Source organism: Prionailurus viverrinus, chromosome E2, assembly GCF_022837055.1.
Source record: "Prionailurus viverrinus isolate Anna chromosome E2, UM_Priviv_1.0, whole genome shotgun sequence".
NCBI classification, from domain to species: domain Eukaryota; kingdom Metazoa; phylum Chordata; class Mammalia; order Carnivora; family Felidae; genus Prionailurus; species Prionailurus viverrinus.
The window spans coordinates 49,262,887-49,276,250 of NC_062575.1; the positions used below are offsets into that span (position 1 = coordinate 49,262,887).

General features: G+C 47.5%; 1 protein-coding gene across 1 annotated transcript; it reads left to right on the forward strand.

Moving 5' to 3' along the window:
- The first annotated feature begins 357 nt into the window (after positions 1 to 357).
- ERICH4 (glutamate rich 4) lies at positions 358 to 1,875 on the forward strand. Its single transcript, XM_047834682.1, has 2 exons — positions 358 to 531; positions 1,642 to 1,875. The coding sequence occupies exons 1-2, from the start codon at positions 358 to 360 to the stop codon at positions 1,873 to 1,875; spliced, it is 408 nt and encodes a 135-aa protein (XP_047690638.1).
- Positions 1,876 to 13,364: the final 11,489 nt, after the last annotated feature.

Below are 13,364 nucleotides of genomic sequence, written 5' to 3' on the forward strand. Positions count from 1 at the left end.
GGGACACAGGAGGGGATGGGGCAGATGAGGCCAGGCATCCACAGACCACAGCACCCATGAGGGGTTAGGCCTGAGAAGGGCTCAAGAAGGGTGGGGGTTTTGGTGTCCGCCAGAGGGGGTGTGGCTGGGCCCTTGTGAGCAGAGCTGAGGTTAGACTTTAGAAGGAAGAAAACCCCCGTGAGGCTGCCAATTCTTACCAGAGAGTGGACTTTGGAATTCTGTCCCAGGCACCTGCTCCCCCTTCCCGCGCTCTTTGCTCCCTCCCCCCCCCCCCCACTTCCCCTACCAGCTCCTCAGGGGACTGGGTCAATCTGGACCTTGTCACTTTCTGCTCCTGGCTGCCACTACTCAGAGACTATGGAACTGTGGAGGCAACTGAGGCAGGCGGGACTGATGCCCCCAGGACTGGGCCCACTTCCCCACGCCCTGAGGGCCCCCCTGCCAGTGAGGAGAGCTGGCCAGACCCTCTCGTTCCCAGGAGTAGACACTGCAGGTGCCAGGGAGAGTCTGCTGTGGATCTTGGAGGAGCTGGTGAGTGAGGGGTTTGGAAGGGCAAGAGATGGGGGCAGGTGGGGGTGGGGACTGAGAACTCCTGGGTGAATGGGAATGAATAAAATTGCAAAGGGGCCAGAGATTGAAGGGCAGAAATTAATAGACAAGAAAAAAAAAAAGGAATTAAGAGACAAGAATAGAGAAACAAGCAGAGAGAGAGAGAGAGAGACAGAGACAAAGAAAGACCCAAAGAGTGAGAGTCAGGAGTAGAGACAGAGAGACTCAGAAAAAGAGAGACAGAGATAGAAAGCAGAGATTGAGAGCAACAGAGACAGAGACTCAAATTAAATCTGAGACAGAGAGATGGAGACAGGCAAAGGCAGGGGCAGAGAAATAGAGACAGAAAGGGATATGGAAAGACATAGAGACAGACAAGGGGGGACAGAGAACAAATTCAGGTAACAAAAGAAAGACACACAATAAGGGAGGCACAAAGATTCAGAGACACACAGAGAGACAGTGAAGGATAATGAAATAGAGACAAAGACGGGGGAGACAGAGGCAGAGATCCAGAGACCCTGGGAGAAGCAGGCTGGCAGTCAGGATCCGGGACACAGGGAGGACCCCGCCCAGGTGCTGCAGGCCTGGATTGTTAAAGAAAAGCTTACTTGTGACTTGTATTAAAGACAGTAAAGTGATAGCTGTAGGGACCACTTCAGTGGGGGAGAGAGAAGGGCTCAGCTCTGAACACAGTAGGGGCAAGTGGGAATTTCTAGCGAAGGAGCCAGTGGGGGTCAGTGGATGGAAAATCTAAGTGAAAGCATCAGGGGGAAGCGGGGCATCTGGCTCCACCTATCGACTACTGGATTCTTGCTGGAGACAGGCCAGGGAGATGAGACGTGAGCTGGGCAAGGGATGGGGCGCGAGGAACCAGATCAGATAGCGGGAGTGATCAGTCGGGAGATTCTTGGTAAAACTGGATTTACGAGGAAACGCACAGATAGGCCCAGAGAGGGTTTAGGAGCTTGGCTGAACTTTGGTCAAGCAAAGAATCTTCTCCAGGACTCCAGCAGGTTGGGGGGGGGGGGGCACGCTGACCCCCCTGCCCTCCGGGGCGGGGTGCCCATGACTTCCCCTTCCCACTGGCAGGGGCGCCTCCGCCAAGTGGACGTCCAGCTGCTGGGCCAGCTGTGCAGCCTGGGGCTGGAGATGGGCGCTCTGCGGGAGGACCTGGTCACCTTCCTGGAAGAGGAGGAGAGCCTCGTGGAGGAAGAGGAGGACGAGGAAGAGCCCGAGGGGAAGCAGGAGGAGGGACACTTGGGGGTCTCCTTCTCAGCCCCAGGCCACCAACTCCCGGACTTTGACTTTGAGATGACGATCTGAGGCCCTGCCAGGTGCTTCTGATTGACACACGAACGAGATGCAAATTTATGCAAAGGAGGGGGGATTTGCAGGTCAACTCAACCTGCCGACACAGATTTGGAATCAACACATGTTCCTTAAGCAAATACATTCTCTGAAGATGTCTTCACGGAGATTGAGGGGCTGGCCTGGGACCCCCGGGGTGTGTTTGCAGGCGAGGTGGGAGGTTTGCAGAGAAACTGTAGGTGTATTTGCAGGTGGGTTGCAGGGGAGACGTGGGTCTTTGCAAACAGGATGGAGATGCTGGCAGGTGGGCAAGGCTGCCCAGTATGGTGCCCCCCCCCCCCACAAGTGGCTGTTGAGCACGTGAAACATGGCTGGTCTGAAGTGAGGTGCGTGGGACACGGAACTACAGATCGAATTTCGAAGGCTTCCTATGATCAAAAGAATAGTTAAGACATTTCAACAATCTAAAAATTTTGTTGAGATGCTATTTTCTGCATAATGGGATAAATAAACATATTACTAAAATTAGTTTCTCCTGTGTATTTGAAAATTTTTTTAATGTGGTAAAATGTATATAATGAGTTTCCATTTTAGCCAAATTATTTTTTATTTAAAAAAATTTTTTTAATGTTTATTTATTTTTGACAGAGAGAGAGAGAGACAGAGCACGAGCCGGGGAGGGGCAGAGAGAGAGAGGGAGACACAGAATCCGAAGCAGGCTCCAGGCTCTGAGCTGTCAGCACAGAGCCTGACGTGGGGCTTGAACTCACAGACCTCGGGATCATGACCTGAGCCGAAGGTGGACGCTCAACTGACTGAGCCACCCAGGCACCCCCCAATTTTTTTTTTAATGATTACTTATTTTTGAGGGAGAGAGAAGAGAGAGCACAAGCAGGGGAGGGGCAGAGAGAAAGGGAGACACAGAATCCAAAGCAGGCTCCAGGTTCTGAGCTGTTAGCACAGAGCCCGATGTGGGGTTAGAACTCATGAACCGTGAGATCATGACCTTGAGCCGAAGTCGGACGCTTCACCCAGACGCCGCTGTCAGAATCTCCTTCCTTTTTGTGGCTGAATAATATTCCATTGTAGAAACACGCCACATTTTGTTTATCCATATTTCTGTCAATGGGCTCTTGGATTGTTTCCACCCTTTGGCAACTGTGAATAACATTGCTGTGAACAAGGATGTGCAAATATCTGTTCAATCCCTGCTGTCGATTCTTTTGGGGATATACCCAGAAATGGAATTGCTGGATCCTGTGGTAATTCCGTGTTCGAGTTTTCTGAGGAACCCGCAGACTGTTTTGCACAGCAGCGGCACCATTTGACGTCCCCACCAGCCATGTGCGAGGGTTCCAACTTCTTGCCATCCTCCCAACGCTTTTCTTTTTCTTTTCATCCTAATGGATGGGAGGTGGTATCTCATTATGGTTTTGATTTGTGTTTCCCTAATGATTAATGATTTTGAGCATCTTTTCGTGTGCTTGTCTGTTTTACATACATTTATTTATTTATTTATTTATGTATTTAGAGCATGTGTGAGGGGAGGGGAGGGGCAGGAGGGAAAGAATCTTATGCAGGCTCCGCAGCCACCATGGAGACTGGCTGCAGGTTCCATCTTATGCCTGTGAAATCATGACCTGGGTGGAAATCAAGGTTTGGACACTTAACCGACTGAGCCACCGAGGTGCCCCTTTTTTATTATTTTTTTAAAAATATTGTTTTAGTTTTTATTTATTTTTGAGAGAGGGTGGGGGGAAGGTCGGAGAGAGGGAGACACAGAATCCTAAGTAGGCTCCAGGCTCTGAGCTGTCAGCACAGAGCCCAATGTGGGGCTCAAACTCACAGACTGCAAGATCATGACCTGGTTGGATGCTCAATCGACTGAGCCACCCAGGTGCCCCTATTTTTTTTTAAAGATTTTATTTTTCAGTAGCCTCTACACCCAATGTGGGGCTTGAAGCTCCAACCCTGAGATCATGAGTCACATGCTCCACTGATGAGCCAGCCAGGTGCTCCTTTTTACATTTTTATTTTTTCAAGTTTATTTATTTTGAGAGAGACAGAGACAGTGTGAGTGGGAGAGGGGCAGAGAGAGAGAGAGAGGGAGAGAATGAGAATCCCAAGCCGGCTGCGCACGGTCAGCACAGAGCCCAATGCAGGACTCGAACTCACAAGCCGAGAGATCATGACCTGAGCTGAAATCGAGTCAGACGCTCAACCGACTGAACCACCCAGGCACTTCACATTTTTACATATTTTTTAAATGTTTATTTTTGAGGGGGGGGGAGGGGCAGAGAGAGAAGGAGACACAGAATCCGAGGAAGGCTCCAGGGTCTGAGCTGTCAGCACAGAGCCTGACGTGGGGCTCGAACCCACAAACCGCGAGATCATGACCTGAGCTGAAGTCGGACACTCAACCCACTGAGCCACGCAGGCGCCCCACCTATTTACATTTTTAAATATGACGGCTAGAAAATTGAAAATCACGATCAAATTTCCCGTTTTTTTACTACATGTCACCATTTCAGATGTTCGTTAAATGGAATGTGGGTGTGAGCACATGGGCAGCGAGGGTTTCTAGGTGTTTCAGAGCTCCGCCTGCAGGAGGCAGATATCTGTGGATGGCGGCCGAGGAGAGAAGTCCCCCTTGCACATGTCCCTATTCCTGAGGTCTACGTTTGCAGAAAGGATGCCTACGTCAGCAGGGGGAGGGCTCCCGCCTAAGTAGAGACATCTCTTCAGGGGAGACATTTGGATGCTCATAAGATCATTACTCCTGGCGAAGACAAACACATGCTCACGTTTTTGTAATTCTTCATCAAACCACTTTCTAGTTGGGAGTGAGGATGTTCCCAGAGAAGTGATATGTTGGCGGAAGATGTGCTGAGTCCCTGTCCGTGGGGATTTCCTCCTTAGAAAAACCTGCTGCTTTTTGTCCAGGGGAGTCCTGAAAGACTGGGAGGGGGGGAGGTACAGGGAGATTAAGGGGTTCAGGCTCCATCCCCAAACTGATCCTTCTTTGCCAACCTTGGCCAGGTCTGCGGCTGCAGGGAAATCTGCTGTGGGGGTGGGGGGAGAGCACTGAAAGTCAGACCCCAGCACCTGGGGAAGGAGAAAGACACCCCAAGAGCATACAAAGGAGCAGAGTTCCTCTCCCCCATGAGATACTCTAGAGAGAGGCTGAGGACAGTCTGGGGTCTCTCGAAAGCTCTGTCCAGGCTGTGCGAGTCAGATGACTCAGACCACCAAAAGCTGGAAGAGGAAAGAAACGGAATCTCTCCTAGACTCTCTGGGGGGAATGTGGTCCTGCTGATACTTTGATTTTGGATTCCTGGCCCCCAGAACTGTTGCAGAACAAACTTCCTCTTGTTTGAAGCTACCAAGTATGTGGTAATTTGTTATGGCAGCCACAAGCTGCCAAACTAATGTAGTGTCCCCCTCCAAGGCAAGAAGACCACCCCCCCCAATAGAAACGGGGAGATATGTCTTCCCAGCACTAGCTCCCTAATCCCTCAGATCCTGTGGGGCCCTGAGGAGACACCTAATGCCTATGGCTATCACATCCCCAGCACCCACCCCCACCAGGCCCCCGCCGCTGCATTCCCCATCCTGTTCTTGGCTTGAGCCCATTGTGCACAAGGACAGTCACTAACTCTATCATCCCTCCTGGATTCAGACACAGGCACCTTCTGTGCAAAAGGGCTTCCCTCACCCCTGGGCCCTGGTATCTGCTGGACGAACAGGACCCAGGTTCAGAGTGAGGAGCTCCTATTGTCACCTCCAGTGGGGATCGGCTAGGGGATGGTTTTTACAGCCTTTTTTTTTTTTAATGAATATAATTTATTGTCAAATTGGCTTACATACAACACCCAGTGCTCATCCCAACAAGTGCCCTCCTCAATGCCCATCACCCATTTTCCCTTCTCCCCCACCTCCCCATCCACCCTCAGTTTGTTCTCTGTATTTAAGAGTCTCTTGTGGTTTGCCTACCTCCCTCTCTGTATCTATTTTTTCCCTTTCCCTTCCCCCATGGTCTTAAGTGTCTCAAGATCCACATATGAATGAAAACATATGAGATCTGTCCTTCTCTGACTTATTTCACTCAGCATAATACCTTCCAGTTTCATCCACATTGCTGCAAATGGCACGATTTCATTCTTTCTCATTGCCAAGTAGTATTCCATTGTATATATAAACCACATCTTTATCCATTCATCAGTTGATGGACATGTAGGCTCTTCCCATAATTTGGCTATTGTTGAAAGTGCTGCTGGGGCGCCTGGGTGGCGCAGTCGGTTAAGCGTCGGACTTCAGCCAGGTCATGATCTCGCGGTCCGTGAGTTCGAGCCCCGCGTCGGGCTCTGGGCTGATGGCTCAGAGCCTGGAGCCTGTTTCCGATACTGTGTCTCCCTCTCTCTCTGCCCCTCCCCCGTTCATGCTCTGTCTCTCTCTGTCCCAAAAATAAATAAACGTTGAAAAAAAAATTAAAAAAAAAAAGTGCTGCTATAAACATTGGGGTGCACGTGCCCCTATGCATCAGCACTCCTGTGTCCCTTGGGTAAATTCATAGTATTGCTATTGCTGGGTCATAGGGTAGATCTATTTTTAATTTTTTGAGGAACCTCCACACTGTTTTCCAAAACAGCTGCACCAGTTTGCATTCCCACCAACAGTGCAAGAGGTTTCCCATTTCTCCACATCCTCGCCAGCATCTGTTGTTTCCTGATTTGTTATTTTAGCCACTCTGACCAGTGTGAGGTGGTATCTTGGTGTGGCTTTGATTTGTACTTCTCTGATGATGAGTGATGTTGATCATCTTTTCATGTGTCTGTTGGCTATCTGGATGTCTTCTTTGGAAAAGTGTCTATTCATGTCTTCTGCCCATTTCTTCACTGGATTATTTGTTTTTCAGGTGTTGAGTTTGGTAAGTTCTTTAAAAATTTTTTTTTTCAACGTTTATTTATTTTTGGGACAGAGAGAGACAGAGCATGAACGGGGGAGGGGCAGAGAGAGAGGGAGACACAGAATCGGAAACAGGTTCCAGGCTCTGAGCCATCAGCCCAGAGCCTGACGCGGGGCTCGAATTCACGGACTGCGAGATCGTGACCTGGCTGAAGTTGGACGCTTAACCGACTGCGCCACCCAGGCGCCGCGAGTTTGGTAAGTTCTTTATAGATATTGGATACTAGCCCTTTGATATGTCGTTTGCAAATATCTTTTCCCATTCCATCAGTTGCCTTTCAGTTTCATTGATTGTTTCCTTTGCAGTGCAGAAGCTTTTTTTCTTGAGGTCCCAATAGTTCATTTTTGCTTTTAATTCCCTTGCCTTTGGAGATGTGTTGAGTAAGAAATTGCTGTGTACAGCCTCTTTTTTGAGGGTAATTACAGATTTTTATATAGTCAATGTGTTTCATTGATTCTTTTGATGCTGGAATCATCTCCAGTTTGGTCATTGACTGGGCCAGAGCAAAATGCCAGGTGACATTTTCAAAAGAAAGAAAATTCTCCCATGGGGGAATAAGACAGTCAGGTCTCACCATTTCTGTAGGCTTTTTTTATAGCTAGAGTTGATGTGGAATTCATATGGAGGATGAGCACAGCCATTTGCCCTGTGAGGCAGGGCTGGCTTCACAGGTTAGCAATCTGTGCAATCACACACTTAGAAGGGCCTGAACTGTCTCTAAAACTATGCTTTTGGCATCCTGAGATTACTAATGAGTTTTGAACAAGGAGTCCTGCATTTTCACTTTACGTTGCGTCCTGCCATTTATGTAGCTGGTTGCCCAAGGAGTGACCATGGATTGATGGGCTCTTGTAAAAAGAAAGGTTGAGGCACCAGGGGCTGCAATATGTACTGTAGCCACTAGAGGGAGGCAGCACCCCAAGGTAACCTGGGGAGATGGGAAGGCGCACCAACATTTTGCTTTTTTCTACTCTGTGTACTTGTATGTCTCTAAATGTCTCCCCCCCCCACCCCCGCCCCAGTCTCTGTAGCTCTCAGTGGAATGTTTTCCAGCCTGAAGGTACTTTAGAGATACACATTAAAAAAAAATTGTTTTTAAATTTTACTTTAGAGAGAGTGTAAGTGGGAGAGAGGGGCAAAGGGAGAGAGAGACTCTCTCAGACTTGGGGCTCGATCCCACATTCTTAGGATCATGACCAGAGCTGAAGTCAAGAATCGGATGCTCAACCGACCAATCCACCCAAGCACACCAGAATTTACAATTTCACAATCCAAGGTGGGAAGCAAGGTGATTACAACTGTCTGACTCAAATACGAATAGCATTAAATAGATATAATAAGGTCTATGCTAAACATTGGTCTTAGGATAGTACTGCAGAGACGGGGAAGGGAAAAGTGTGCGTGTCATGGTGATGGGGAAGAAAGTACTTGAGTTCCCATTTTCTAAGACGGAAGTGAAAAATCACTAAGTAGCCTCAGAGTATGTTGAGCAGAGATGACTGGGGTTCCATCCAGGGGAGCTAGTGCTGTTCCAGGGAGATCTACCCAGCATGGCCCCTGACAGAGAAGTCAGGTCTTTTCTGGGGTCACCTTGAGACAGAACACACAGCAACACAGGGCTTATCAGGGCAATGTCTAGCATGGTCAGCAATACAAGAAAGAACATCTGATGGCAGGGAGCCAGCACTGTTGTGCTCACAGTGTGAATATCAGGACTAGAATAAAAATTGCCTTGTTCGAGCTGCAGTGGGATTGTGTAACAAATTCAGATGTCCCTGGGGTTGTAGGCCATCCACATCGTAATGATATCTCTGTTCTGGCCAAGCCTTACACACCTGATTAAGATTCGTCCAAGAAGCCCAAACTTCTTAGGTCTTTGTCCATATGACATATGATGGGGACTGACCTTTTTCTCTATCTCTCACTGTTTTTTGAGTTAGGGGGATGGAATTAAAAACTCATGGGGCACCTGGGTGGCTCAGTCGGTTGAGCGTCCGACTTCAGCTTAGGTCATGATCTCACGGTCCGTGAGTTTGAGCCCCCCGTCGGGCTCTGTGCTGACAGCTCAGAGCCTGGAGCCTGCTTCGGATTCTGTGTCTCCCTCTCTCTCTGACCCTCCCCCATTCATGCTCTGTCTCGTTCTGTCTCAAAAATAAATAAACATTAAAAAAATAAAATAAGGGGCGCCTGGGTGGCTCAGTCGGTTAAGCGTCCAACTTCAGCCCAGGGCACGATCTCGCGGTCCGTGAGTTTGAGCCCCGAATCGGGCTCTGGGCTGATGGCTCAGAGCCTGGAGCCTGCTTCCGATTCTGTCTCCCTCTCTCTCTGCCCCTTTCCCATTCATGCTCTGTCTCTCTCTGTCTCAAAAATAAATAAACGTTAAAAATTTTTTTTAAATAAAATAATTAAAAAAATAAATAAAATAAAATAAAATAAAATAAAATAACTTAAAAAAACCAACTCATAATCCTTGTTTGATTCATGACCCAGTATCATCACCAGTCTGTCAATGCCTGCCATCCTTTTTTAGAGAAGTATTACTTATTTAATATTTTACTTATATATTTGGAGGCAGGCTCAAGTTGTAGCTTCCAGAAAGATCTCCATGTTGGGATTAGAGATAGAGATTGCTAGGGAAGCTGTTGCTACTTCCTGGAGAGAAAAACTGGAAAATCAAGACTCTTTATTGGCCTCAGGCCACAGCACCTCTACAGCCTCTCAGTAGCAACAAGACTGGGAACCACTGGCTCCACTGGCCTGAGTGCCTGGAGGCACAATGTACATCTCACAACCCACTCTGCTTTTCCACACCACACACGTATGGCTCTGCTGTCAGTCAGTCCGGGAATTGATGTCTGTAGCTTGTCAGGCTTTGATGGGCTTTCCAAGGGGATTGGAGGAGAATGAGATAAGTCAATCTGGGCATCTCTCCTAGGCCTCACTGGGGCATCTCCACAATGGAGACCCAAGACCTTCATTCCTCCCTCCTCCCAGCCTGACCCTCCCCGGGTCTTCCTCTTCTCAGTCAAGGTCAAGAGCATCCCTCAGGTGCTCAGTTCAGGAAACTTGGCATTATCCTCGATGCCTCCATTCCATCACCAAACCTGAGATCTGTCCACAAAATATAAATAGAATCCAAACCACCATCATTCCTAAGTAAGGGTATTGTGACAGTCTCCTGACTGGTCTTCCCGTTGTCTCCTTGGGTACACTGTCCTGTACACCAATCTCCCCACTTAGGATCTCTGTTTCTCAGGGATGATTTCCTTCCAAACCCCAGGTCATTCTTCTTCTGTTCTAAGCCCTCCTGCTGTTCACATCTCAATCACACCAAAACCCAAAGTCCTCCCACAGCCCACAGGCCCTACATTGATGATATCTAGAGTGAGGATGGCCTGCTAGAAGACAAGAGTTTCCACCAGAAAGTCAATCAGCTCAACACTTTGGTTGAGAAAGTCTTGCAATGAAGAAAATGTCAGCTAAAAGAAATAGGGCACTTAGTGATGTGGCCCATCTACTGTGTGGCCCAAGCTCCTGAGCTCCTTGCAGATGACTCTTTGAGTGGCCCTGCCCCATCCACCTTGTTCCTGCCCTTCCTTCCCAAGCCATCGTACTCACCCGTGTGTTCCAGCCACAGTGGTTTCCTGACCCTTCCTCCACATTCAAGCCAGCTCCTGCCCCGGGGCATAGGTGCTTCTTGGAATAATCTTCGTGCAGAGATTTACATTACTGCTTCCTCCCTCTCTTCAGGTCTCACTCAGATGTCACCTCACCATGGTAGATTTCACTGAGCATCTTATAGAACAAGAAAGATCCCCTCGTGATACTCTCACTCCTTCTCCTTCACCCTACTTTGTTTTCTGTTAGATGACCTAGAAGACAGAAATACTGCTTTTTTATATCTTTTCTTCCAGATTTATTGAGTATAGTTGACAGTCAATATCGTCTTAGTCCAGGTGCACAACATCCTGATGTGATATATGTATATATTGTGAAATGATCTCTTCAAGAAGTGGAGCAAACCTGCACCACCTCACATAGTTACAAACTTTTCTCTTAGTAACTTTCAAATGTGTAAGATGGTATTGTTAACTATAGTCACCATGCTGTACATTATGTCTGCAGGACCTACTTATCCAGAGGATTTTATCTTGTTATCACCTTTCCTCCTCCCCACCACCCCTGCCTCTCAGGCAAGGTAGCTATAAACTGTTCTCTTTAAGATTCCACACATAAGCGAGATAGTACAGTATCTGTCTTTCTGTGACTGACTGCTGCCACTCAGCACAGTGCCCTTAAGGTCCTTCCATGTTGTGGCAGATGGCAAGAGTTCCTTCTTATTTATGGCTGAATAATATTCCATTGTATAAGGTCCCACCTTTTGTTTATGCATTTAAATTTTTTTTTCCAACGTTTATTTATTTTTTTGGGAGACAGAGAGAGACAAAGCATGAACAGGGGAGGGGCAGAGAGAGAGGGAGACACAGAATCGGAAACAGGCTCCAGGCTCTGAGCCATCAGCCCAGAGCCCGACGCGGGGCTCGAACTCACGGACCGCGAGATCGTGACCTGGCTGAAGTCGGACGCTTAACCGACTGCGCCACCCAGGCGCCCCTTGTTTATGCATTTAACACTTGATGGGCTTTTGGGTTGTTTCCCTGTCTTGGCTGTTGTGAATAAGGCTGCAATCAACATGGGGGCTCAGATATTGTTTTGAAATAGTGATTTCATTTCTTTTGGAGATACACCCAGAAGTGGAATTGTTACATCGGAAGGTAGTTCTATTTCTAATTTTTGGAGGACTCTCCATATTGTTTTCTACAGTGGCTGCACCAGTGCACATTCTGACCAACACTGCACAAGGCCTTCTTTTCCTCCACATTCTCCATATCACTTGCTCTCTCTTGTCTTTAGATACTGGCCACTCTAACTGTGGGGTGCCTTTATTGGGGTTTTGGTTCGGTTTCCTGATGACTAATGATGTTGAGCACCTTTTAATGTACCTGTTGGCTAGCTGTATGTCTCCTTTGAGAAAATGCCTATTCAGCTGCTCTGCCCATATGAATAAGATCATTTGGGGGGTTAATTGCTTATGAGACATATGATTTGCAAATATTTTCTCCCATTTGGTAGGTCGCCTTTTAATTTTGTTGATTGTTTCTTTTTTTTTTTGCAGAAGCTTTTTATTTATTTATTTTAATGTTGTTGAAGTAGGTTTCACATCCAGAGCCCAACAGAGGCTCGAACTCATGACCCAGAGATCAAGACCTGACCTGAGCTGTGATCAAGAGTTGGACACTTTGCTGACTGAGCCACCCAGGTGCCTGTGCTGTGCAGAAGTTTTTAGTTTGTTGCCGTTGAACTTGCTTATTTTTTCTTTTTTTAATGTTTATATATTTTTATTTTGAAAGAGAGAGAGAGAGAATGAGGGAGGACCAGAGAGAGAGGGAGGAGAGAATCCCAAGCAGGCTCTGCACCATCAGTGCAGAGCCTGATGAGGGGCTCGATCCCATGAACTGTGAGATCATGACCTGAGCCAAAATCAAGAGTTGGATGCTTACCCAACTGAGCCACTCTGCACCCCCCACACTTGTTTATTTATCCTCTAACTGTTGATGCTTTTGGTGTGAAGTCCAAAAACTTATCACCAAGTCTGACGTCAAGGAGCTTACTGCCGTTGTTTTTTTCTTCTTCTTTTTTTTAAAGTTTATTTATTTGAGAGAGACAGAGATAGTGCAAGTGGGGAAGGGGCAGAGAGTGGGGAGAGAGAGAATCCTCAGCAGGCTCCATGCTGCCAGCACAGAGCTCCACCCAGGGAGGGAACCTACAAAACTGTGGGATCATGACTCAGATGAAAACAAGAGCTGGACACTCAACCGACTGAGCCACCCAGGTGCCCTTGCCTGTGTTTTTTTTCTACTGGTTTTGTGGTTTGAGATCTTACATTCAAGATTGTAATCTGATTTGAGTGAATGTTTGTCTATGGTGTAGCTAGTGGTCTAGTTTCATTCTTCTGGATGTGGCCGTCCAGTTTTCCTAACACCACTTATTGGAGAGATGGCCCTGTCTCTATATTCTTAGCTGCTTTACCATTAACTAATTAATTTCAAACATTAACCCATTGCCCTTTTAGGACATACTTTTTCCACCACAAGTTGGTTTGAGGTGAAACCACTCAGATTGAGAAACTGTGTAAGAAGTCAATCGTGCTCAAATTAGAGAAGCTGTAAAGACTTTTCACACTCAAGATGATGTAGCACCCTCCTGTTATAGCCACACGTCAAAGAGCAGACAATATTGGAGCAGTTGCTCCAAGAGACTGAAAACACCATCAGGATCTGGCCCTTCCATCTTTTTTTTTACATTTATTTATTTTTGAGAGACAGAGAGAGACAGAGCACAAGTGGGGAAGGGCAGAGAGAGAAGGAGACACAGAATCTGAAGCAGGCTCCAGGCTCCGAGCTGACAGCACAGAGTCTGACGTGGGGCTCAAAACTCACAAACCCCAAGATCATGACCTGAGCCGAAGTCAGACGCT